Source organism: Bos grunniens, chromosome 11 (genome assembly GCF_055505025.1).
Source record: "Bos grunniens cultivar Pamir isolate PY7600 chromosome 11, Bosgru_T2T1.0, whole genome shotgun sequence".
Taxonomy (NCBI): domain Eukaryota; kingdom Metazoa; phylum Chordata; class Mammalia; order Artiodactyla; family Bovidae; genus Bos; species Bos grunniens.
Window position 1 is genome coordinate 4,408,209 of NC_141175.1, and position 26,202 is coordinate 4,434,410.

The window sequence follows — 26,202 nt, forward strand, 5'->3', positions numbered from 1 at the left end:
GTTGTAGAGGATCCAACAATGACCCCTGAAATCCTGTCCACCCAGAACCTCCGAATGTGACCTTATGTGGAAATAGGGTCTTTGCAGAGGTAATGCATTAAGATGAGATCAGACAGAATTAGTGAAGTGAAAGTTACTCAGTCGTGTCCAACTCTCTGTGATCCCATGGACTATAAATCCATGGAATTCTCCAGGCCAGAATACTGGAGTGGGTAGCTTTTCCCTTCTCCCAACCCAGGAATCAAACTGGGGTCTCCTGCATTGCAGGGGGATTCTTGACTACTGAGCCACTGGAGAAGCCCACAAGAGATTAGATTCCTCTGGTTCAAGCCCCACCCTTCATTTGTGGGGTGCTTTGTTCTAACAGCTACAGGAAGCACCGCGCGACAACTCAGCCCCGAGTGGGGAGGGTGTTGTCAGCTGTTGTCACTGTTATTCTGGGAGGGACATTTACTGGTGGGCGTTGTTCTCACTGTCATCACCTCTAGGGACACTAACTGTGAATGTGGTATAAGGAAGAATGAAGGACAGGGGCTTCCCTGATGACCCAGTGGCTAGGACTCCAAGCTCCCAGTGCAGGGGGCCTGGGTTTGATCCCTGGTCAGGGAACTAGATCCCGCATGCCACAACTGAAGATCTGCATGTCACAGTGAAGACTGAAGAGCCCACGTGCTGCAGCTAAGACCCAGTGCAAAGAAAGAAATAGTAAATTAAAAACAGAAGAATGCCGGATGGTAACCGGGACCATCCTTTTTCATCACTGATAGAGGGCGACACTGGCTTTCCTGGCAGGTACACTGTGCTCTGGATTGGGGCAAGTGGGGAAGGGAGGGTGTCAGCTGGGGCTGGGGTCCTGAGCTAAACACAGGTGGAGTCCTGCACTGTCCCCATTGTGCTCAGCTGGCAGATCGGCCTTGGTGACAAGTGAGAGGAAGCAGCTGCTGCTGCACCGGCTGAGGACTCCTGATCCCCAGCCTGCGGGAGACCCTGGCAGCCCCTCCCGCTCCGCACTCGGCAAAGGTCCTGGGGAGCCGTCTGAGAGTGCCACTCCCCGCCCTGTCCTGACGCAGCAGCCTCACTGATTACAGACCCCACCAGGAAGCCACGTCCCCCGCCCTCGTCGGCTCTGCTCCTGGGCAGGGCTCACCTGCAGTGGGAGCACCACCAGGGCCACGCAGATCATGATGACCACCAGCAGCTGGGACGGCCAGATCTTGGGCGTCACGTCCCCATAGCCCACGGTGGAGAAGGTGACGATGCAGAAGTAGAAGGATGTCAGGAGGGACAGGTTGTCGCCCGCGCGCTCCAGGTGCTGGATGCCGCAGGTCCTAGAGCCGGGGAGGGGCGGCGGTGGGGCCTCGGCCACCCGGCTCCCAGAGTGAGGCTCTGCCTGCCTGCGGCTCCTTGTCATTCGTCACCCACACAGCCCCCAGCCTGGGCCTGAGTCCAGCTGGGTGCTTCCCGACCCCGGCCTACAGAGCTGGCACACCCAGCACGTCCCTCCTACCTGACCTTCCTTTCTGGCCCCGAGGCTCCTTTGAGGCCCTTGGAAAATTGGCCATGAGCGTGGACATAGCACTGCGTGGGCTCAGTGTGAGCTTGAGATCTGAGGGTGCGGATGTGGCCACCCAGGCTGTGAGCCCCACCTGCCGCCCACCTCAGAGGCTCATCCTCACCCAGGGGTCAGACGGCATGGGGCACACGCAGCCCCTGCCCAGCACAGAGCTGGAGAGTCCTCCTTGCTACTCCTGTGGCCCCACGTCCTGTCCCCAGGCTGGGAGGTGCTGCTGGCAGGGCCTGGGGGGCCCACAGTGCACACGCGGGGCAGCATGCAGGGGCCCTCCCCAGAGTAGACGCTCTGGCTGCGGGAGGGGCGGGCTGAGTCACCCTGCAGTTTCCCACCCTGCAGACACCCCAGCCTGCTCCACTCAAGTCTGTGTGTTTTTTTTTCGTGGTGGGGAGGGAGGGTAGGAGGCACATGGCCTTGGGGCCTCCCCTGTCCTGGCCTGGGGCAGGCATGCAGGGGGACGGGGTCTCCCCTTCAGGCCCCCCACCTCTCACTCTGGTGACTCCCAGACCTTATTCTCAGCTGGGCCTTGAGCCCAGGGTCCCCACCCGGCCGAGAGCCGTGCCCCTCCCCACGCTGTGTCCTGGACCCCGGAGGAGTTGGACTTGGGCAGCTCTGGTCTGGAACGTGGGCCCTGAGCTGCCTCCTGGCCCTCTGTCCCAGTCGGGCTGCCTCCCGCCACCCTGAGGCCCGCCTGGCCTGTTGGATGCGAGGGCCCGGCTCTACCTGGGATGGGCGGGTGGCCGCCGGCAGGGACTCACCCCGTGAAGACCAGGCACAGCAAGGTGCAGAAGAGGATGAGGACCTGATTGAACATGGCCGACTGCGAGCGCAGGATGGCGCGGTGGAAGTCGTTCTGCGGGACGGGACACGGTGTCATCAGCAGCTTAGCCTGGGTGGGACGGAGCCCAGGGCCCTTCCCGCCGCCCCGGACACACACAGGTGAGCGAGCAGGGGGAGGACTCCACCTGACCTCAGCTCTCTCGCTCCCCGCCATGTATAGGCCAGAGGCCATGACCTCAGCCCCGAGCCCTCCCTTTGCAGCTGGGATGGGGGTGAGCCAAGGCCTGGGCCGGTGGGTGTGTGGCGGGGGGCGCCCCGGGTGGAAACGGTCCTTGCTCAGCACAGGGCTGCCCGTGACCCTGGGTCTTGGGGCCTACGCCCTCTCACGTGCGCGTTCACCCGCTTCCTCCCCCAGCCATGATTCCGGGGTAAGGGACAGGCCTGGGTGACTGTCCCCGGGGCATCAGGGATGAGGCTCCGGCCGGCCAGGAAGGAGGTGTGAGGGCATCTCGTGGTGACAGGCACATGTGTCTGCCGGCCACCGGCCTGGGCACCAAGGGAGTGGGCCAGCTCCCCTGGGCCAGGACCAGGGCATGGCAAGTGATGCCCTGGGGTCCTGGGGAACCTCACAGAGGTGAGGCAGTGGTGGGGGTGGGCGGCAGGGGATGGCTTACGATCATGTTCTCCAGGGCGTGCTTGGCCAGCCAGCAGTTCAGAAACACGGGGATGAACAGGTTCCGCAGCGGCGGCCAGAATATCTGCGGAGGAGACGGGTCAGGGGGCAGGGGTCTCGGCGGCCCCTGCCTCGGCCAGCGGCTCACCCACCGTGATGATGAAGGGCAGCGTGTTGATCATCTCCAGGATGAAGGACACGCGGAAGATCTGCTCCCAGATGTTGCCCTGGGGAGCCAAGGGGGTGGGCTTCAGAGCGGGTGGAGGGGAGGGGCACTGGGGTGGGAGCCAAGGGGGCGGGCTTCAGAGCGGGTGGAGGGGAGGGGGCACCGGGGTGGGGCGGGGGCTGAGGAGACAGACAAACTGAGCCAGTGGGAGGTCAGGGGATGAGACCGAGGGCTGAGGGAAGGGGTGCAAGGGGCTAGGGGAGGGGGCTGGCAGAGGGTGTCAGTGGTGGGGCCCTCCGGGGCAGGGCCAGGCCTGGGGGCACTCACTTTGTAGCTGAGGTAAATGAGAAGCATGGTCTCCAGGAAGCTGATGATGGCCACGATGACCTGGGGTAGGGTGGGAACGGAGCCTCTGAGCAGGGCCAGGGAGGCAGCAGGGCCCACCCAGAGCCATGCCCCACCGCGCCCCACTCACCTGAATGGCCCACAGAGCCACCTTCCTCTCCACCCACAGGATGGGGGCCCTGGGGAGAGAGGGAGGTGAGCGCCAGGCTGGGGGTCCCCAGCCATATGGGCCTCTGCCGATCCCAGGCTGTTCCTTAAGCTGGACAGTGGGCGGCAGCCTTGCCCTCGAGGGGCTGACAGCAGGAGGGGAGGGGGGCTTCCTCCAGAAAGGAGGCCTTGGGGAGGGGCCTGTGAGACCAGGGGCTGAGCAAGGCTGCTCTGGGGACAGGCCTGGCGGCCCCAGGTGGCCACTGTTTCTCGTCAGGTTCCTGTGCCTCTGCACGGGGGCTGTGCTGGTCGTCCATGCTCTTGGGTTTTCTGACCTCAGATCCTTGCTTGACTATAACCCACGTGGCTCCCTTGAGGAGAGTGACATGGGGGAGGGGGCGTCCCTGCCCAGACGCAGCCTCTGGACAAAGGTTGGGGTGAGACCAGCAGGAGGGGCCAGATGGCCGAGCTCCGCGCTGACCCTGCCCAACCTCCCCAGGCCCAGATGGCCAAGGCCTGACCCTCGGGGGCCCCTGCTGCAGCCGGGGTGTCGGGTAGTCACTTTCTCCACCGAGGGACAGAGACTGAAATCTCCAGGCCTTCCTTTGGGCGGGAGTTGGGCTGGGCTCAGAAGCTGTCCTGCCCCCACTGGGCCAGAAAGGAAGGGCTTCCAGGGCCAGGTGTGAAGGGAGGGGCTGGCATGTCCCTACGTGTCCCTGCGATCCTAACCCTCTTGCCTCCCAGGGACAGGTGACCGGGCTGGGAACAGTGGCCAGGGCCTGGCAGATGCATCCTGCTGCTGTGGAGGGCCAGGACTGACCTGCAAGGCTGGGCCGGGGTGCCAGGGGAGGGGTGTGGGTGAGGGAAGTAAGGCTGAGAGCAGGGCTGTGGGTTTGGGGAGGCTGGAAGGGAGAAGCCTCCATAAGGGAGGCGGCCAAGGCCCTGGAGCTCATCCTAGCCTCCGGCCCAGGCGCCTCTGCTGCTCTGGGGTCACTTCTCACTGCCTGACTGCAGCACCTGCTCTCTTTGGCCAAAGGCTCATGAATTGCAGAAGCAGCGGCCGACCCTCTGGCAGGTCCCCCCTGTCTGTCTCCTCTCCCCCAGGGCCCCTGGGGCTGGAGAACATCACAGAAGGGCGCTGGGCCAAGCCGGCTCCTGGTGACACCTGCTGCCACCCTTAGGTTGCTCCCAGGGTTTCAGGGGCTGTACCCTGCGGGGCCGCCCCAGAGTTGTTCCTGCTCAGCCAGGTCCTGTGGATCCCAGGAGGCTCTCTGGCTGTGACTGGGCATCTGTCCTGCGGGCCCAGGCAGTGTCACTCTCTGGCCACCCCACCCTGCCCCGGACCTCTGAATGGGAGCTGGGAGGCACACTCACCAGTTGATCTCGGAGGACGACTCATTGAAGGTGTAATTCTGCTTCGGGCAGCCCCAGCTGTGGAGAGATAGAGCTGGCCGCCGCAGCCCCTCCCAGCACCGCCCCCGAAGGGACTGGACCCTTCCAGGACTGCCACGGGCTCAGGGCGTGTTGGGGGGCACTCTCCCCAACCTAGGGCCAGGCCCCACATCTCAGATGGGTGTCTGAATTCTAACACTCAGGGACGAGGAAGCCTGCTCCCACTCCGCAGAGGCTGTATGGAGGGTCTCTGAGGAGGGGGGTCTCTGAGGAGGAGGGGCAGGGGAGGGGTCTCTGAGGAGGGGCAGGGGGAGGGTCTCTGGGGAGGAGGGTCTTCGAGGAGGAGGGGCATGGGGGGCGGGGGAGGGTCTCTGAGGAGGAGGAGCAGGGGGAGGGGAAGGGGGAGGCTATCTGAGGAGGAGGCTCTCTGAGGAGGAGGGCAGGGATCAAGACCCCAAGGGAAAGAAATGCAAAAAGGCAAAATGGTTGTCTGGAGAGGCCTTACAAATAGCTAAGAAGAGACGTGAAAGGCAAAGGAGAAAAGGAAAGATATACCCATTTGAATGCAGAGTTCCAAAAACAAAAAGGAGAGATAAGAAAGCCTTTTTCAGTGATCAATGCAAAGAAACAGAAGAAAACAATAGAATGGGAAAGACTAGAGATATCTTCAAGAAAATTAGAGATACCAAGGGAACATTTCGCAGAAGGCAATGGCACCCACTCCAGTACTCTTGCCTGGAAAATCCCATGGACAGAGGAGCCTGGTGGGCTGCAGTCCATGAGGTCGCTAGGAGTCAGACACGACTGAGCAACTTCAGTTTGACTTTTCACTTTCATGCATTGGAGAAGGAAATGGCAACCCACTCCAGTATTCTTGCCTGGAAAATCCCAGGGATGGGGGAGCCTGGTGGGCTGCCATCTATGGGGTCGCACAGAGTCAAACACGACTGAAGCGACTTAGCAGCAGCAGCAACAGCAAGGGAAGATTTCATGCAAAGATGGGCTCAATAAAGGACAGAAATGGTATGGACTTAACAGAAGCAAAAGATATTAAGAAGAGGTGGCAAGAATACACAGAAGAACTGTACAAAAAAGATCTTCATGACCCAGATAATCATGATGGTGTGATCACTCACCTAGAGCCAGATATCAGAATGAGAAGTCAAGTGGGCCTTAGGAACATCACTACAAACAAAGCTAGTGGAGATGATGGAATTCTAGTTGAGCTATTTCAAACCCTGAAAGATGATGCTGTGAAAGTGCTGCACTCAATATGTCAGCAAATTTGCAAAACAGCAGAGGCCACAGGACTGGAAAAGGTCAGTTTTCATTCCAATCGCAAAGAAAGGCAATGCCAAAGGATGTTCAAACTACCGCACAATTGCACTCATCTCACATGCTAGCAAAGTAATGCTCAAAATTCTCCAAGCCAGGCTTCAACAGTACGTGAACCGTGAACTTCCAGATGTTCAAGCTGGATTTAGAAAAGGCAGAAGAACCAGAGATCAAATTGCCAACATCCACTGGATCGTTGAAAAAGCGAGAGAATTCCAGGAAAACATCTACTTCTGCTTTATTGGCTATGCCAAAGCCTTTGACTGTGTGGATCCCAACAAACTCTGGAAAATTCTGAAAGAGATGGGAATACCTGACCAATTGACCTGCCTCTTGAGAAACCTGTATGCAGGTCAGGAAGCAGTAGTTAGAACTGGACATGGAACAACAGTCTGGTTCCATATAGGGAAAGGAGTATGTCAAGGCTATGTATTGTCATCCTGTTTATTTAACTTATATGCAGAGTACATCATGAGAAATGCTGGGCTGGATGAAGCACAAGCTGGAATCAAGATCGCTGGGAGAAACATCAATAACTTCACATATGCAGATGACACCATCCTTATGGCAGAAAGCGAACTGAAAAGTCTATTAATGAAAGTGAAATAGGAAAGCAAAAAAGTTGGCTTAAAACTCAACATTCAGAACACTAAGATCATGGCATCCGGTCCCATCACTTCATGGCAAATAGATGGGGAAACAGTGGAAACAGTGTCAGACTTTAATTTTGGGGGCTCCAAAATCACTGCAGATGGTGACTGAAGCCATGAAATTAAAAGACGCTCGCTCCTTGGAAGAAAAGTTATGATCAACCTAGACAGCATATTAAAAAGCAGAGACATTACTGTGCCAACAAAAGTCCATCTGGTCAAAGCTATGGTTTTTCCAGTAGTCATGTATGGATGTGAGAGTTGAAATATAAAGAAGGCTGAGCACCAGAGAATTGATGCTTTTGAACTGTGGTGTTGGAGAAGACTCTTGAGAGTCCCTTGGACTGCAAGGAGAGCCAACCAGTCCATTCTAAAGGAAATCAGTCCTGAATATTCATTGGAAGGATTGATGGTGAAGCTGAAACTCTAATACTTCGGCCACCTCATTCGAAGAACTGACTGATTAGAAAAGACCCTGATGCTGGGAAAGACTGAAGGCAGGAGGAGAAGGGGACGACAAAGGATGAGGTGGTTGGATGGTATCACTGACTCAATGAACATAAGTTTGAGTAAACTCCGGGAGTTGGCGATGGACAGGGAGGCCTGGCGTGCTGCAGTACAGGAGGGTGTCCTGAAGAGTCAGTCTGAGAGGCTGAACTGAACTGAACTGAGGAGGAGGGTCTCTGAGGGGGCGCATCTCTGAGGAGGAGGTCTCTGAGGGGGAGGGTCTCTGAGGGGGCGGGCCTCTGAGGGGGTGGGCCTCTGAGGGTGTGGGTCTCTGAGGGTGTGGGTCTCTGAGGGGGCGGGTCTCTGAGGGTGTGGGTCTCTGAGGGTGTGGGTCTCTGAAAAGGAGGTCTCTGAGGGGGCGGGTCTCTGAGGGAGTGGGTCTCTGAGGGTGTGGGTCTCTGAAAAGGAGGTCTCTGAGGGGGCGGGTCTCTGAGGGGGCGGGCCTCTGAGGAGGAGGGCTTCTAAGGGGGTGGGCCTCTGAGGGGGTGGGTCTCTGAGGGGGTGGGTCTCTGAGGGGGTGGGTCTCTGAGGGGGAGAGCTTCTGAGGGGGCGGGTCTCTGAGGGGGTGGGTCTCTGAGGGGGAGGCCTCTGAGGGGGAGGGCTTCTGAGGGGGCGGGTCTCTGAGGGGGTGGGTCTCTGAAAAGGAGGTCTCTGAGGGGGCGGGTCTCTGAGGAGGAGGGGGGAGGGGCAGGGGGAGGGGCCAGCCGGGTAGGCGAACACCAGCGGGGAGCCCGGGAAGGGGCTGGGGGCTCCACCTGGGCTGCCGGCAGGGGAAGGGCTGTGCGCGGCCAGAGATGGACCTGGAGCCCTCAGGGCCTCCTGGAGGCCAGAGCTGCCGAAACGAGGCTGGACAGTGTGTGTGCGACACGGAGAGAAAAGCATGCTCCTGCTCAGTGTGCTGACTCTAAGAAGCAGGTTCCCCAAGTCACTCCTGAGAAGGAGCTTCCCCAAGCCACCGGGACGCCCTCCACTGGGAAGGGGGCAGGGGCCTGGCTGCCATGCTAGTTCCGCCCCAGATTACAGCCGAAGCCAGGGTCGCCGAGCTGTGGGACCTGACTCTCAGGGAGTCCCATGGTGGCAGGTGGCTCCCTCCTTTTTTCTCAATTGGCCCACTTCCTCCTGCACCTGAGCCTGTTGTTGCAAACTTAATACCTATAGGAGTCATGAGCCACCCTTCCATTCATCCACCACCCACCCACCCATCTATCCTATCCATCTGACCCATCCATCCACATCCAGTGTCCTTACATCACCCACCATCCATCCTTCTATCCACTCATCCATCCAGCCTCCATCCATCCACCATCATCAGTCCACCCCCTCCCCACCCATCCGTCCGTCCATCTTCCATCCATCCACCCTCCACCACCCATCCATCCACCGTCATCCATCCACCCCCTCCCCATCCATCCACCGTCATCCATCCACCCTCCACCACCCATCCACTATCATCCATCCACCCCCTCCCCATCCATCCACCATCATCCATCCACCCCCTCCCCATCCATCCACTCTACCCATGCCTCTCCCAGCCCCCATCCATCCATTTGCTCTCCCACCCACCCACCACGTGCCAGGTGCTGTGCAATGAATACAACAGACCTGGTCTCCCTGGGGATGTAAAGCCAGGTGCCTCGATGTCTCTGGAGGTGGGAGAAGGTGAGATGAACACAGAAAAGTGCTCTCAAAGTCAGTTAGAGCCCTTCTCAAACCACCACAGTGCGACCTGCCCTCCCACACTCAGGATGAAGACGAGGTCTGTTCTCAGGAGCAGGTGAAGGAGTCTGGCCTGGCGACCCGCCCCAATGCACGTGGGGGTGGGGAAGATGCAAGCTTGCACAGCGACCTTTCACCCCTGCCTCCTTCCCAACTCAGCCAGCAGGAGCCCAGTGGCCAGGCCCTATCCTCCAGTGAGGAGGGGAAGGATCTGCTCTGAGGAGCTGGGGCGACAAGTGAAGGACACATCCTGACTGCAGGGCCCTTGGCCTCTGGACGCCCACCCTTAGTGTGAGTGGCGGGACATTTGAGGAAGTCCCCTGCCCACAAGCCCAGAGACCGAGCAGAAGAGGAACATATAAGAAAGGAAAGGGTTTTGGACAAACCCCAGAGATGCCGACGGCAGGACACCTGCAGTGGGGCTGACACCTGAAGATGAAGAGTTCTTGGAAATCACAAAATACGGGAGCAGAAGTGAAAACCTCAGCTAGAGGGCTGGAGAGGAAGCTGAGGAAACCCCCAGAAAGAGGAGAAACAGGAGAGAGGACCACTCCAGAACCTTCTGGAACCCCAATCTGGGTATGAAGGAGTCAAGAGAGGCTCCCAGGGCAGATGGGGACCCAGTTGCAGATGAGCCCAGCCCTGCATGCCCCCAGCTCAGTGTCCACCAGGACCAACGTGGTGCTGAGAAGGCATCACGCCAGGCGTCCCTGAGACGTGACAGACATGGGCACAGAGAGCCAGCCCCACCAGCTTCCAGGGCAGAAAACTGCTTCCCATCAGCAGCGCGAGCAGGAGCGCGGGGCCCTCTGGACAACACGAGGCAGGAAGTACCTCGTCCAGCTGTGGGCTCTTGGGCATCCGCTCAGGAGGCGCGGGCACTGTGCCCATGGCCTTTCTGGGAAGCCCCGCAGCAGGTGTTCCATGTAAATAAGGGAGAGGCCCCAGGGCTGGGAGAGGCAGGGGAACCAGGGGATTCCAGAGAAAGGGGCTCACCTCCTCTCCCCACTGAGGCCTGCTACCCCCACCTACCCAGGAGGAGCTGGGGGAGCCAGAGTCCCTCACCGAGACCCCCGGGCGCCACTGGGCAGGCAGGGAGGGGGCATCCCAGACCCTCTGGGAGAGTTCCGTCCGGGTGCAGCTGCAAGTGCAGCCACCGTCCACAGCAAGGACACCCAGTGTCAGTGCCAGCCTGAGGGCTGTGTCCCAGCCACGGCTCTGGTGGAGGGGGGGTCCCACACACAGACCCCTGTGCAAACCCCATCAGCCTCTGTCACAGCACCAGGAAGGCCCAGCCCCTGGCCCACAGGTCACCCACCATCCGATCCCCAGGGCTGGGTCGTCCAGCAGGACGCGGACAATGTACAGCAGGCAGGTCAGCAGCTTCAGGGAGAAGTTGAACAGCCGGATCCGCAGGCCTGTGGGTGGGGGTGGGTGGGGGAGGCAGTGGTCAGGGCTCCTGGAGCGGCTGGGACCAACACTGACCAGGTGGCTCTGCGTTGGGGGGTCTCTGCCAGGCCGGCCTCCGAGAGGCTCCATGCCCTCCCACCTCATGGACGAGGAGCAGAATGTCCCTGAGCTGCTGGCCCTGGGGGCGGGCCTGGATCTTGGGGGAGGAACCTACAGATCGATGGACCAGAACCCACAAGCACCACCTCTGCACCCCATCCTGCATCCCAGGTGGCCAGGTTCCTGCTGGGAAGGCAGGTGGAGGGAGCCCACAGGGCAAAGGAGAGGGCCACACAGTGGTGCCAGGGAGCGGGGGGCTGAGCTGGTGGCCTTGGTGGCCGTGGCTAGCCCTGCCTCCAGGAGGGGCGCACCCCCCCAGGGTCCCAGCATCTTCCACCCTGGAAGGTGGCAAGGAGCTGAGACAAGGAGCACGCCCATCGCCCCGCCCGCTCCAACAGAGCCTCTCTGCCCTGCCCCTCTACAGACCCCACTCACTGGATCTTTGGTTTTTGATGAAGAACAGCTTAAGCCTCTCCTTGAAGGTGTTCTCGTTGACGTAGAACTCCACCTGGACCCTGGGGGGTAGGAAGGCGTGGGCTTGGGGCTGGGGGCTCCAGCCCAAAGCCCCACATCCCCACGTGCCCCCAGCAGATCTGCTGGCTGGCTGCCTCCCTCCCAGTGCCTGGGGCCCTCCAGGCCCTGCAGATGCGCACACTCATGGCCCCCAGCCTGGGCCATCATGGCAGCTGCCAGGACTACAGGTGGCCTGCGTGGCCAGCCCTTGGCTCAAAACACACCATATGCTTTGCACAGAATGTTCCAGAAGCTGACGGCCAGGTGCTTTTCTGGGGGCCCCTGGTGGCTTGTGCCTCGAAGCCTGCTGTAGCCTGTGGGATGGTCAGGGCTGGCAGTGGGGCCCCTCCAGCCGTGGCTGTTGCCCCACACAGTCCTCAGACACCCTGAGCCCCTGGGTGGGTGCCCAGCCTCCGGGGAACAGACCGCACAGACTGGCAGGAGCAGCCTGTTGAATGAGGAGGCAGGTGGGGCTTGGGAGGACGGGCCGCTGCCCACACCTTAGGCGCAGGCCCGCTGTGGCCTGCCAGGGTGTCATGTTCCACCACAGGGAGAACTCCGGTGTTGGCAGCAGGCAGGACAGCCACGGCCCTGCTGCCAGGTTCTTGCGTAGGAAGGGTCTAGCATTGCCTTCCTCCCGGAAGTGGGTCTGGGGCTGGGACTGCCTTGCTCTGGGCTGGCACCTGCTGGCCCCCACACGGCCTCCATTCCAGGCTGCCTCAGCCGCAATGGAGGCTGGTCTCAGGACTCCAGAGTGGCCCGCGGGCATCATCGCCATTCCCCGACCCCTGACCCGACAGAGGCACTGGTAGCCTGGGATTTGGGGTGAGGCTTTGGGCCTGAAAGGCCTGGTCCAAGTTACCCAGGCGAGCTAAGCCACCCCCGGAGATGTTGTGGAGGTGGGACAAGGCCGTTCAGGTGAGGCAGCGGCTCACCCACGGCTCTGTGTGATGGTCATGACACACACAGAGAGAGGAGGCAGGGACATCCAGCACCCTGAAGGCAGAGTTGTGCGGCCCAAGGAGTCCTGGAGGGCTGCATGGAGGAGGTGGCGGTGAGCAGCTGGGAGGCACGACAGTGGTCCAGTCAGAGGTGAGGCGCACGCTGGCCCCAGTCCCTGCTCCCCATCCCCGCCCCCATTCAGAGCGGAGGCTCTGAACATCCTCCCCCTCTGACCAGGCTCCAGCTCTGATCAACGCAGAAATTAATGCCTCTGTCACCTTGAAAGTTTTGTGACACTGCTCTGCCAGGGGCTGGCGACCCCATCATCTTCGAGAAGTGTTTAAAATATTCATCGCTCCCCAAAGCCTGTTCGACCCAAAGCATGTGAAACAGACCTAACGTGCCGGCAGCAGCCGTCTGCACCCGCCCAGGTGATGGACCCGAGGGAGGGGCCGTGGGCAGAACCCCAGCACCTTCCTGATCTTTGCAGAGTGGGGGGCCCCGGCCTGACCACAGCGGCCGCCCCTGGTCACAGGGCTCAGGGCCCAGGGAGAGTGACGGTGGTGTGGGCCCCCCCCACCCTCAGGTCCGGATGCAGTGTGGTCAGCGGGGCAGCAGGACAGGCCTCCCGCAGAGCAGGGTCCAAGCCCAGAGCACCCGCTGCACACTGTGCACCCCGGCACATTTCTGTTAGCCCTCCGTGAGAGGGGATGGGCCCGTACCGCCAGTGCGCCCGATGATACACCCCACCCCGGCACACTCCACTGCACCCCAGCACCCCTCTGTGTACCCCACTGTCCGCCGTACCCAAGCACTCTCACTGTACATCACAGCCCAGAGTACTCCTCATGAATGTGAGTCACTCAGTTGTATCCGACTCTTTCCAACCCCATGGACCATAGCCCACCAGGCTCCTCTGTCCGAGGGATTCTCCAGGCAAGAATACTGGAGTGGGTTGCCACGCCCTCCTCCAGGGGATCGTCCTGACCCAGGGATCAAACCTGGGTCTCCTGCATTGCCGGCAGATTCTTTACCATCTGAGCCACCGGGGAAGCCCGCATGGGTCCTAGTATATCCCTGAGCACACCACTGTACCCTGTGTTCCCCAGTGTAGACTACACCCCAGCACAACCCACTGTACATAGCCCTCTAGTACGCCCAGTGCGCCCCAGCACACTGCACTGCACCTCTGCACGCCTCGCTGTACACTGTACTCCAGTACATCTCTGCACACCCCACTGCACCCCAGTGTACCCCACTAGACCTGAACCCCAGCCCCCTCTGTAGGTGCTGCCTGGGGCCAGGTCAGTGGAGCTCCCGAGGGTCCCTGGGGGGAGCTGGTCAAAAGCCTTCTCTGTGAAGGAGGGGCTCAGACAACCCGAGCTGGGCCGGGGTCAGGTCAGGGGCAGCCACCCCTGAGTGGTGCCCACATGTTCCGAGGGACCACATGCCCCCTCACTCTCCTGCCAGCACAGCGAAGCCTCAAGGAGGGGTCCCCACCCCTCGTGCCCTCCACTTGGGCACCTCTCCCCTGAAAGTCCCTGCCCAGACCCAGGGGTCAGGATGGCTGACCTGGGACCAGTTACTCCTAGTAATTAGTGGCCTAGGAACTGCTCCTAGTAACTGATGTGGACAAGAAACCCACATCACCTGTCAGTCCCCACGCCCAGGCAGCTATGGACACCCAGACAGGTCTGGCCTGGGAAGTTGAGCCTGGGTGCTGGGGAAATCCACAGAGCCGCCTCCACTTTTTTTTTCTTTTTTTGGCTGCACTGTGTGGCATGGGGGATCTTCCCTGAGCAGGGATCAAACCTGTGCCCTCTACACTAGAAGCATGCATCTTAGCCACTGGACTGCCAGGGAAGTATGTTGCCTCCACGAGCTGTGGCTGCCCACTTCTCCCACCACAGAATGCAAGTTGCAAGCTTTCCCTTTAACCTAAAGTTTAAGGCGGTGGGTGTAATTCAGCTGAGGGTGTGCTCTTGGCTCAGCAAGGCTCCTGAAGGAAATGGCCACCAGGGAGGCATGGACCATCTGGTCCGACAGAGCCCTGCTCCTCACCTGCCTGGCCCCACCTGTCTGAGCCTCAGCTGCCTCACCTGGGGAACAGGCAGTGACAGGAACCGCCTGCCCCGGGCATCCTGAGGGTGCCTGGCAGCGCTGCTGCATCTGTGGAGAAATCAAAACAATCTCCTCTGTACCTCGGGTTCTCCCTTGAAGAGTCAGGCTCTGCTGTGCTGTGCTTAGTCACTCAGTCATGTCCCACTCTTTGTGACCCCATGGACTGTAGCCCGCCAGGCTCCTCTGTCCATGGGATTCTCTAGGCAAGAATACTGGAGTGGGTTGCCATGCCCTCCTCCAGGGGATCTTCCCCACCCAAGGACTGAACCTAGGTCTCCTGCATTACAGGCAGATTCTTTACCATCTGAGCCACCAGGGAAGCCCCAAAATCAAGCTAATTGTTGGTTTTCAGAGGAGGATTAAGTGAGAGAGGACGCCCGCCCTTGGCCCTGCCCTGCCACCCTCTCTCAGTGGTGCCAGCAATCAGGGGTGGTTTTACTGAGTCCGACTCTGGCCGATACCCATCACTTACGTCACCCAGAGAAGATGGCGCTGTGCTGTAAGCCCATGTGTGTGGCCGCAGGTGGCACGTGGTGGATGCCCACCAGCTGTGGCTCGAGGCTTCTTGGTGGCCCCATGGTGGAGCTGGCTGCCAAGCCCGTGGGATGCTGCTCTGAGGAGCAGGGGAGGGCTGGGCGGGGGCCAGGAGCTGGGACACCACCAAGAGCTCACATGGCGACGGCCCTGCTAACAAGCTCAAGAGCCCTGGGCAGGGGCAGACGAGGCGTCCACCCCCTACACGCCTGCTCCTGTTCAGCCACTCAGTCCTTCAGTGGGCGGCCGGCGGGGAGGGCTGGGCACAGCAGAGGGGCCACTGCTGCTTAGCCCAGGGCGGAGGAAGGTGTCAAGCTCTGGGCAGGCCTAGTCATGGGGCCCTGAGGCTTCCGGGACCCTGGCCTCAGAAGGGCCCTGGGGCACCCCCGGGGTTAGGCCACGAGCCCCAGGCCAAACCCACACCCGTCCGGGACAGTCCTCAGCCCTGGTCTGTCTGTCCTGCTCGGAGTGAGCAGCTCTCTGACTGTGAGGACAGGGACTCAGGCTGGGCAGCTCAAGAGCCATGCCCCCAGCCCCTCACCGGGCCTCTCAGGGGGCTCCTGCGAGCCTCGTGCCCATACGCATGGAAACGGAAGCCCACCCAGGCTGGGTGCTGGCTCACGTCACGCAGAGGGTTGAAAGACATGGGCCTCTGGGCTCCCCCTGGAGCCCAGGGCTCTCGAGTTTCGGGTCCAGCAGTCAGCTCTGGCCCATCCCCACGCGGCTTGCATTCGAGTGGCCCAGGCCCAGGCCCACGGCTGGTGTGCAGGGTCTTGTCCACACTGGATGGACTGGAGGGGGCCCCCTTGTGCCAGCAAAGTGGCTCGAACCCCACCCACCCCACCCCACACCCGGACGGGTCCTGCCAGGCGCGGCAGGTGGAGGACACTGCAGCCCCCCCCAGTTGACCGGGGGGCTGACTGGTGGGCTGACTGGCAGGCTGGGGAGCGGCCTTCCAGGGATTCCTGGCAGGCAGTTCCGGCACAGATGGCCTGTGCCGGGAAACTGCAAACGCAGGGCCAGGCGGCCAGCCCTGGTGGGAGGGTGGCCAGACACCAGGCACATGGCCGCGGGCAGGCCCACCCGCCTGGCTGTGACAGCCGCGCACTCACATGGGGCCGAGGTCCGGTGGTCTCCTTCCTAGGAGCCTGCTGCAGGCTGGTGGCTGTCTGCAGGTGCCTGGGAGCTCCAGGCAGGAGGCTGAGGAGCCCGCGGGCAAGACGGAAGAGCAGAGCCCAGGCCCAAGCACCAACTCTGAGGCCAGCTATTCTGAGACTGAGCAGAACCTGTGACCCGCCCAGGGGCCCGGGCGGGACAGACACGTGGCCTGCTCTGCTCCAGGTCCTGGGCTGGATCGGCAAGGAGCTGAGCTAGTCTGGTTTGGGGGCGGGGCCCTTGAGCTGACGGTGGCACTGGGACCGTTCTGCCTCCGCCACACCCAGCCCCGTTGCAGATTCACCCGTGGGGGCGTCGGGGGGGACACGGGCCTCTGCTGTAGCCCCCCCAGCCCTCACTGCACAGGCTGGGGCACAGGCCAGCCTGCGGCCACAGGCCTCCTCTCTGCCAGTTGCCCCTCCTGGGGTCTGGGATGCTAAGGAAAGCAAAGGCTCCAAGCTGCCAGGCAGGGTGGGCAGCAACCTCTCAAAGCAACCGTGTTGTCCTGGGCCTCTCCAGTACTGGTCTGGCATCTTGGCTGGGTCAGGTCCCCGGCAAGCCTCCTTGGGCCTCCGAGGGCCCAGGGACATTTGATCTGCTGGTGACCATGCAGCTCTGGGGCAGAGGACCACAGCCTCAGCCCCTCGGGCGGCTGCAACTGTCCATTCCCCCCTCACCCTGCCAACAGCCTGAGACCTGCCCCCGGGGAGCCAGCAGAGGCACTGTCCCCCTCTCTGGTTACACATTGCACCGCGGCTGGGGGACGGAGGCCCAGGGCTGGCCTGGGTAATGATGCCCGAGCCTCAGGCTGCAGAAGGCACCGTGGAGAAGCCCGGAGTGAGTGCTGGTGGCCACTGCCAACGGTGTTAATTAACGAAAGAATAATCAGGCCCCACGTGGTGGCCAATCTGGACTCCGTGGGCGTGAGCAGGTGAGGGGTTCCTTCCCAGGAATACGCCCGGCGGGGGTGCTGAGGGGCTTGGGTCCCCTGACCTCAAAGTGTCCTCTGCGGCCCTAACTGAAGTCAGGAAAAGCCTGGAGGGGCTCATGGTGGAGCAGCTGGGCCAGGCGCCTGGGGTCCTGGATCTGCACAGGTGGCCGCAGTGGGCTGAAGCCTGCGTCCCCAGCGGTCACCTGCTGACCCTACACCAGTACCATAGCGGGGTCCTCATCCCCCGCTGTCGTCACCACTGTGGGGCCGTGGGGTATCTGGCTCTGGACACCCCATTTCCCACTCCCAGGCTCCTTCCCAGAGAGCCACACCCCGTTCTGCCCCCAGCCTCAGCCCCACTCAAGGTCCAGCAGCCCCGGCCATGCTCTGCTCTGGCCTGGGTGCAGGACAGATGGTGTTGGGCGCGGCGGACCCTCCCCCTGGGCAGTCACGGCCCAAGCACCTTCCCCCAGGGTCTGCTCGGGGCCAGGAGGACACTGTGAACCAAGCACTTACTGAGACACAGAGGAGTCCAGGCTGAACTCTTCCACATGAAGCCTGAGGGCGGAATGGAGCGGACACATCAACACAGACAGCGGACGGATGGACAGATGGGGGAGCCTGGGCTCCCGGACACAGAGAGAGGACTCGGGCAGGGGCCGAGGGGAGCAGGGCACGCCCATGCGCACACCCCGTGGTGGGGCCTGGCCCGCAGATGCCCCAGAAGCAGCACAGCGCCCGCGGCAGTGTGGGTACATGCACCCCGTGCCCACCCCGGTGGGACAGGGTGACGCTTCCAGCAGATGGCATGCAGGACAGGCCCCCGCCTGCAGCCAAGCGAGCGGCTGGACAGCAGGTTCAGGAGCGCCCACGGCTCTGCTCTGCACTGAGACTGCCTCAGGCCTCGTGTGACCCCAGGGTCCAGGAAGGAGCAGGTGAGCCCCCCTCGATACCCAGGAAGCTGATGGCAGCGAGAGGCACCCCACACACAGGGGCCCACCAGCTGGACATGACAGTTGGGCTCCTTGTCGTCAAGCCTGCCCACCTCTCCTTGATGCCCCTGCCCTCTACAGGCCCTGGTGCCACCCCACTGCCCTGCCCCCTCGGCTTCCTGGTGACAAGACAGTTTGATGCTTCTTAGGGACCCCCAGGGGCACCCCCTCTCCTGGGCCAGCAACACACACCTGCTGCCCTTGAGGCTGCCTTGGCCTAGGGTTCTTCCAGACTGGCTGCAGCCAGAGAACACCAAGGTGGGTGTGGCCTGCGCTAACTGGAGACTGGAAGGGAGAAGCTGGTGGGAGCATCAGGGACTGGTGGGGGGCGGGGCACAGAGGGTCTGCTCTTTGCTGGTGTCCCTCCCGTCTGGCCCAGCGTCTCCAGCTTCATGGGGCCTCTCCTTCAATCCTTAAAGCAAACATCTTCTAGAAGAGGAAACCAAGGTTCAGAGAGGACCGCTGCCTTCCCAAGGCCACAGGCAGGGAGGAGGGAGCCAGCCTGCTTTGCCTTGTGTAGGGCCCTCTGGGTGGGGCCCCAGCCTACAGCTCCGGGTGCCCCGTGGGTGGGCCAGGTGCTGGCTGGGCCTGCAGAGAGCAGGGGGCCTGGGCTTCACTGGGTCTGGGGTCTCTGGAAGCTTCTGGCAGGTTCTGCGTGTTTATCCGGCTCAGATCCCCTCTGGCCCAGGCACTGCCTGAGTGCTGAGTTGGGTGACAGCTGCTCCCCCGGGGGCGGGAGCCTGGCAGGGCCACAGCCTGTTCCAGCGTCAGGTCAGGGCGGACCAGGAACTCGCTGGAAGCAGGTTGAGGAGAAGGGACGGGAAAGAGGCTGGATTCCTGGCCAGGGGGTGGGGGGCACATGAAGATGTGGATCTGCAGGGGAGGAGGGGGCCCCCGAGTGAGGACTCCTGGGAAAAATCCGGGGGCAGGGGGCGTTGGGAGACTTGGGCGGGCGAGCAGGAGGCCGGCCACAGGCGAGGGATCCGGGAGGAACAGCAGGAGAGCAGGGTGGCACCAATCTCAGAGCACAAGGGGCAGGCAGGCTCAGCCCCCAGAGCAGAGTGCACTGCCGGTCCTGGGCTGGCCAAGCCGCTGTTTCCTGCAGCCCTCGCTCTCCCTGCCTGCCATGGCCGCCACCGTCCACAGAAGCCCCCAGGGCCCTGCACGCAGAGGTGGGCCCGGAGCCCCCAGGCCTGTCCTTGGTGGGAGCCAGGCTCAGAGGGGCCGTCCTGAGTTCGGCGCGGGCCGGCGGGGGTTGGGGGGGCCCGGGCGTACAGTTGCCCCCAGAGGCCACTCACTGCAGCTGCCACCCGCCCGGGGTCTCCAGCTGATTCTGACCCCCCCCAGGCCCTGCACCACCTGCTCGGGCTCTGCCTGACTCCACCCCACGCGCCAAGACCCCACCCCTCCTCCCTGCCTTTCACGAAGAGCCCCTGGGCTAGAGTTTCGCCTTTGTCTCCAACCCTTCCTTCCGCCCAGCTCTGAGCGAGCGCCTTCCTTGGCTGCCCCTCCTGGTAAGGGTCCTGGGTTGGCGAGCCCTGCCCCTGAAACTACCCTGGGGAAGGCGCAGACAACCCCAAGGTCCCGCTCACAGGCCTCCCCTGCTGGCGGCCCCTCACTTCTTGCCCAGGTCCTCCTGTGCCTCCCCTGCCTTCCCCTCCCTGGACTCTCTTGCCTTCTTTCTGCCCTGGGGCTCCCTTGACCTCTGCAAGCAGCCTCCAGTGGGAGCTCAGAGCTCATCCTGGCCTCCGCTGCCCACTCCTCCCCTTGTCCGTGTTCCCCTCTCCACGGCGTCCAGGAGAAGGACGGCAGGGTGGTAGGGGCAGGCGGTGGGGGACGATCTGGGTAGGGCGTTGGGAGCCAGCCCCTCCCTGTGGCTCAGTCCCCTGGGGGCAGTGGAGACCCCTGCCTCTGCCGTGCTACCTCCCCAGCAGTGGTGAGGCCTCCAGGAGGCTCTGGGTCTCCCTAGGCTGGGCCGAGGCCTGGCTGGCTCCAGACACTGCACGCAGGTTGGGGCAGAAGCTACAGCCACAGGCTCCTCCAGCAGAGGGCACCCACCTGCCTGCTCTGGTCTTTGCAGAACTGAAACCCTGCAAGTCCTCGTCTGCTCCGGAACCTGCCATGGCTCCCCACTGCTCCTGTCTGGAGCAAACTCCACAGCGTGCACCTAATGCTCCCAGAGATGAGCTGCAGGCACCAGCCCCTCGTGCTGCTGGGCTGGCTGTGCAGCTGCTCTGAGGACCCTGCCCCTCAGAGGCAGCTTGGGGACCGAGCCAGGCTGTTCACACGAAGGGTCTGTGCAGGACTGGGGGCGGCAGGGGTGGGAGTGGGGGGAGGGCTTCCTGGAGGAGGTGTCCCTGCCACCGCAGCTCCCGTGCTGCACTGCGGGTTCAGATGCAGCTTGGACAGGACCTGCCATCCCTGTGTCCCTGCAGGAACAGGGACAGCAGGAAGCCAATCATTTGCAGGGGCCAGGCTGCCGGTAACCAAAGCCTCTGGACTCACTGCTCCCTACAGCCTCCAGGAAGGGAATGGAGAAGAGAGGAATCTGGTCTCCAGGGCCTTGGCCAGCACTCGCCTCCCTCCTGCCCAGGGGCTGCCCATTAGCTGTGTGAGTCCACCAGGAGTGCCCGTTAGAGCACTTAGTCTCCTGCCTTAGCAGTCTCCTCCGGCAAATGGGAATGACCGCGGGGCAGCTGCCCCCTAGGGGCGTGTCAAGGAGCAGGAGATGGGGTGCGAGAGTGTGGAGGGTCCAGAGGGCCTGTGGTCAGTGGGGAGGGGCAGGGAGGCTCCCCAGGCACCGTGGTCTGCCATCTGCCTGGCTGAGTCTCTGCCAACGCCTCACCCCAACCCTGACATGGCACCACACCCCAGCCCCCCAGGCTTTGGCCTTGGCTGTCTCCTCTGCCAGGAAGCCCCTGCCCATCTCCCGGTGCTCTGCCTGCAGGGCCAGCGCCCCAGGAAGCCCCACTTCTCCTTGTCCCAGCCCAGCCCACACAGGTTTTCGTGCCCACGACGTGTGCCCACATTAGGGGGGTCTGATTCATCTCAGTTTCCCCCGCAGCATCTAGAAGGGCTCCCGGCACAGGAAAGATGCTGGCTGAGAGTTAGTGCTGCAGACTGAGCCTCAGTGTCCTCATCAGTGAAATGGGGGTGTCATGCTGTGCCCGAGCTCAAGGAGGGGCCGGAGGGGGTCGGCAGGACCCTGCCGGGCAGGGAGAACCAGCCTCCTGCACCTCTACTGCCATGGGCTCCAGGCACCAGCCCCAGGGAGACTAAGCCCCCAGCCTGCGCCCCAGCTCCCATCTGCTCTGCGGCCGCCCTGGGCCTCACACTGCTTACCTCTGGAGCGGGACACAGACGCTGGCCCTGCCTCACCCCAAGTGGCTGCTGGGGACGACATGAGTGTAGCCTCCAGCGGGACAGGGCTTGGGCAGGGGTCAGCAGGTCCCCACCTCCTTTCTCTCCTCCGATTTCAGCTGCAGGCCCACTGTGCTCAGCCTCTCAGAGCAGGAGGGAGCAGGGGTCCCACAGGCGGACGGGAGACACAGCGGGCGGGGCGCTTGGGAGGGGGTCCCCAGGGGAGACCCCGGCCGTCCCTCCCCTCCCCAGGGCTGCAGGCAACGCGGCAGGTGCAGCGGAGCGGACCCCGTGCGGGATGCGAGCGCAGAGAGCAAAGCCCCTCCCGGCGGCGCCCCGCGCCCCCGCCCCTACCTCTGGCCCACGTCGCTGCCCACGGAGCCCCCGCCGCGGGCCGGCAGCAGCGGGCTGAGCCCGTGCGGCTCCTCGGGGACCGAGGCGCCGGCTGGGGTGCCCCCCGGGCCCGCCTTGCCCTCGGACGGCGAGCGCGGCAGCTTGGCCCGCGCCATCCTGCCGGAGCGCACGGCGGCGGCGGCGGCGGCGGCGGGAGGCGGGGGCGGAGCGGGCGCTACCATCTCCGCGCGCCGCCCCGCGCTCCCCGCGCCGCCGCCGCAGTGGAACGGCCGAGGGGGGGCTGGGATGCTGGGGGACAGTCGGGCTCCCTCCCGCCGCGACCGGGGGGCGCCCAGGCTCGGCCCCCTGCCCATCCCCGGAGCGCAGAGGGCGCCCCACGTGGGAGCGGGGGTCTCGGCGCCCCGGGCTGCGAGAGGTCTGCCTTCCCATGGAAGGAGTAGTAATAGTCACGCTGGCCCGCACGGCGCGGGGGGAGGGGAAGGGGAGGGCTAGTAGCGCGGTGGCAGCTGGTGGCTCTTGGCCGGTCACCTCCGCAGGCGGGGACCCCAGGCGGCCTGTGGGTCCTGGGGACCCGCCACGCGCACCTCCCAGATCCCACCCCTGCCGCCCAGGTCGGGTGGGCCCAGCCTCACGGTTGAGGTTGGGGGGGACGCCGCTGTCTCCCTTCCCGCAGGCACTCAGGGGCGGTCCTTGCCCCCCACCTCCTCCCCCAAAGTGTCCAGGGAGTCCACGAGGTCCTCCTTTACCTGTACCCGCACTCGAGGCTCCATTCGGGGCGGGACATAGGATCCCGGACGCGGAGGAGGCAGCTAACAGTCCCGGAGCTCAGTCTGCGCCCGACCCCTTCCCTGCCTGGTGAGCTCGGACCATCTCACGGAATAGACAGCTTGAGGAAGTGTGCAGATTTCTGTCCGTTTGCAAAGAAGGGAAACCGAGGCGCTGAGGGAGGAAGTGGCTTCGATGGGAGACCAGACAGGAAGGCAGGGAGAGGCCTCCCAGCTGACAGAGCCTCTTCTCCCTGTTGCCACATTATGTGGCTTTTCTGCCCAATTCCTTCTATTTTTGCAGACCAGGGAGGCCTGGGACTGAGGGGCGGGGGGTAGAGGTGACTTGCCCAGGTGTTGGTGCTGGGAGGACCCAGGCTGTGGGCTGGCTGCCCTGGAGCCCAGCTGGATACAGGGCACTCAGAGGACAGCTGTGCAGGTTGCCCCTGGGGGGCTCCAGGCCCTCCTGTCTGGTCCAAGCCCTGATGCCAGACTGGAGGCTCCAACTTGGCCAGCTGGCCTGCCTCTATTGCTTCACCCGTCTTGTGGCCCAGCAAACCACCATGGCCCTGCGCGGACAGAAGGTCTGTGAGAGGAAGGTGGGCCTCTGTGCACCCAGCTCCTGGCCTGGCCTCCCCCCTGACAGTGCTGAGTCAGGATGAAGCCATTGGGTGGTTTCAGCAACACTTATATTTGCGCTTCCCCGACCACCTTCCACATCCTGTCCGGTCTCCTGTCCCGAACCTTCCCCGCCAACACAGGAGGTGGCAGGGGGATAAACTGGTGTCAGCCACTCTTTGCCCCTCCTGTGGAGGGGGTGACATGGGAGTGGCTGCAAAGAGGGAGGGCTTGAAGCACCTCCGGCCTGCTGGTGAGCGAGACACCGCAGCGCCTGTAAAACAGGGCCAGTAGGGTCGAGGGCACGGGCAGCACCCTCTCTGGGGCCCCGCTGAGCCTCTCTGCCTGTGTGTCCATGTGAGCCGGGCTGGGACCTGGGGCCCTTTGCTGCAGTGCTTTCTCCTGGACACACCTCTCCTTCAGCAACAAAATACAAAGAGACTAAATGAGACTAAAAACAACCGCGTGCATGCTCAGGTGGGGCAAATTATGGACAAAAGATAAAGACCAAAAACCCAACGGCCACATCTGAAGAGCCGGGAGCAAAAACAGGGTGTCAGGAGCAATGCCTCTGTACTCAACACCACCAAAAAGGGGTGGGGCCGTCTAAACCATCACCTCCGGCACATCCTGGACACACGCCTGCCCTCAGCCCATATCATGATTCCTGAGGTGCACTAAGTCGTTTCGGTCGTGTCCGACTCTTTGCAACCCATGGACTGCAGGCTGCTAGGGTCCTCTGTCCGTGGGATCCTCCAGGCAAGAATACTGGAGTGGGTTGCCATTTCCTTCTCCAGGGGATCTTCCCGACCCAGGGATCTAACCCGTCTCTTAACGTCTCCTGCATTGGCAGGCGGGTTCTTTACCACTAGCGCCACCTGGTGAACCCAAATCAGAAGGGAAATGACTGATCATGGAATAACTGAGAGAGGGATGGCCCTGCTGGCACAGAGGTAGACGCGGAGCAGAATGTCCAGGAGCTGCAAACACCCGAAGAACTGCTCATGCCCCGGTAGGGGCCCCAGCCCGTTTGAAGCATTTAAAACAAATTTAGGAAATAGAAACAGAATGGTGAAAGGACTCCTCACGGAGTTCCAGGACAGTAAGATGCGCCGCACCCAGCATCAATCCCACCAATCTACTGGGCTTAGAGGATGAAGACAGAATTCTTCAGGCAATAAGAGAGACAAAGCAAATCAGGGGAAGGGAAGAGCACGCTGGCTTCAGGGGCTGGGGGAGGGGGTGGGGAGTGAGTTTGATGGGGATGCGTTTCAGTCGGGGAAGATGAAAGTGGTGGATGGTGGTGTCAGCTGCCCATTAAGAATACGCTTAGTTTGCATTCCCACCAACAGTTTAAGAGGGTTCCCTTTTCTCCACACCCTCTCCAGCATTTATTGCTTGTAGACTTTTGGATCGCAGCCATTCTGATCATATATGAAACGAGTCGCCAGTCCAGGTTTGATGCAGGATACTGGATGCTTGGGGCTGGTGCACTGGGACGACCCAGAGGGATGGTATGGGGAGGGAGGAGGGAGGAGGGTTCAGGATGGGAAACACATGTATACCTGTGGCGGATTCATTTTGATATATGGCAAAACCAATAAATATTGTAAAGTTAAAAAATAAAATTAAATTTAAAAAAAAGAATATGCTTAGTGTATTTAAAAACAAAGACTGGAATGAGAGGCAAAGAAGGGATACTGCACAATGATCCAGGGATCCCTGCAAGAAGACTGTGTAACAATTGTAAATGTATGTGCACCCAATGTCTGTGCGGGATCAGTCGTGTCCATGACCGCATGGACTGTAGCCCGCCAGGCTTCTCTGTCCATGGGATTCTCCAGGCAAGAATACTGGAGTGGGTTGCCATGCCCTCCTCTAGGGGGATCTTCCCCACCCAGGGATCGAACCCACATCTTCTCTGTTGGCAGGTAGATTCTTTACCACTGAGCCACCAGGGAATCCCTAAATCAACTATACTTTGATTCAAAAAATCTAGAAAGACTATTCTATCACAGACTGTACACTCAAAAATGATTAAGGTGGTGAATTTTACATCATGTGTGTTTTTTATTTATTTACTTTTGGCTTGCTGGGTCTGTCGATGTGCACAGGCTTTCTCTGCACTCTCTAGTTGAAATGCACAGGCTTCTCATTGCGATGGCTTCTCTTGTGAAGCATATGTGTTTTACACAATTTTTAAAAAATTGTGAAAAAAAGAAGTACAAAATCCAGTTGGATGGGCTCCCACTAGCCCAAGAAGGGACAACTGAATATTAGATGGGACGAAGATGGGACTCCCCTGGCAGTCCAGTGGTGAAGACTTTGCTTTCCAGTGCCGAGGGTGTGGGCTCGATCCCTGGTTGAGGAGCTAGGGTCCCACACGCCTCACAGCCAGAAACCCAAAACCAAACCAAAACAGAAGGAAGATGAGCACACGGTGTGTGGGTCTCCTCTTGCTTCTGTAACAAGTACTACAAATACAGTGGTTTGAAACTTGTCGTCTTCAACAGTTCTGGAATTCTGGGTCCTAAAGTTTACACGCGGGCAGGGGCTGGTTCCCTTTGGAGACTTTGGGGAGATGCTTCTGTGTCTTTTCCAGCTTCCAGAGGCCCCGGCGTCCCCTCTCTGGGGCCCCGTCCTCACGTGGCTCTGGCCCCTGCCTCATCCTTCCGTCTCCCTCTCTGACTCTGGCCTTCCTCCTCCCTCTTCTGAAAAGCCCTGTGACCCCACAGCGTTCCCCAGGTGACCCAGGATTACCGCCTCATCTCAAGATTCTTTTTTTTTTTTTCAAGATTCTTAACTTTGGACTTCCATGGGTTCAGAGTCCACGGGTTGGGACTCCAACTGCCAATGCAGAGGACACGGGTTCAATCCCTGGTCCAGGGAGATTCCACACGCCGTGGAGCAACCAAGCCTGTGCACCGCAATTACTGAGCCTGTGCTCTGCAGCAAGAAAGGCCACCGCGGTGAAGAGTAGCCCCCGCCGCTGCAATTCGAGAAAGCCCATGTGCAGCAACCAAGACCCAATACAGCCAAAAGTAAATAAAACAAATAAGTAATAACTTTAAAATGTTAATCTCTTTCTTCTAAGGTAAGTACTTTTTTTTTTAAGATCCTTGCTGCTG

The 26,202-nt window shown here is 61.3% G+C and overlaps 1 protein-coding gene and 1 long non-coding RNA gene across 19 annotated transcripts in view; one reads left to right on the forward strand and one right to left on the reverse strand.

Moving 5' to 3' along the window:
* Positions 1 to 26,202, reverse strand: part of KCNT1 (potassium sodium-activated channel subfamily T member 1) — a 79,403-nt gene that overhangs the window by 28,292 nt on the left and 24,909 nt on the right. For 4 of the 18 annotated variants that reach the window (XM_086323428.1, XM_086323431.1, XM_086323430.1 and 1 more), the window contains exons 1-12: positions 21,693 to 22,060; positions 17,503 to 17,544; positions 11,226 to 11,305; positions 10,600 to 10,699; positions 5,056 to 5,112; positions 3,665 to 3,713; positions 3,517 to 3,576; positions 3,176 to 3,250; positions 3,025 to 3,108; positions 2,329 to 2,423; positions 1,508 to 1,606; positions 1,148 to 1,328 (exon numbers count right to left, since the gene is read on the reverse strand). In XM_086323428.1, coding sequence (XP_086179554.1) covers positions 1,148 to 1,328; positions 1,508 to 1,606; positions 2,329 to 2,423; positions 3,025 to 3,108; positions 3,176 to 3,250; positions 3,517 to 3,576; positions 3,665 to 3,713; positions 5,056 to 5,112; positions 10,600 to 10,699; positions 11,226 to 11,305; positions 17,503 to 17,544; positions 21,693 to 22,045 — 1,275 coding nt within the window. In that variant the 5' untranslated portion in view covers positions 22,046 to 22,060. Of the gene's footprint in view, positions 1 to 1,147; positions 1,329 to 1,507; positions 1,607 to 2,328; positions 2,424 to 3,024; positions 3,109 to 3,175; positions 3,251 to 3,516; positions 3,577 to 3,664; positions 3,714 to 5,055; positions 5,113 to 10,599; positions 10,700 to 11,225; positions 11,306 to 14,344; positions 14,415 to 14,838; positions 14,972 to 17,502; positions 17,545 to 21,692; positions 22,063 to 22,438; positions 22,597 to 26,202 lie in introns of those variants that run through there. The other 14 variants (XM_086323444.1, XM_086323441.1, XM_086323437.1 and 11 more) reach the window with 11 other exon arrangements.
* Positions 19,381 to 20,589, forward strand: LOC147362350 (uncharacterized). Its single transcript, XR_015135724.1, has 3 exons — positions 19,381 to 19,492; positions 20,059 to 20,271; positions 20,414 to 20,589. It is a non-coding gene; the product is annotated as an uncharacterized LOC147362350 (long non-coding RNA).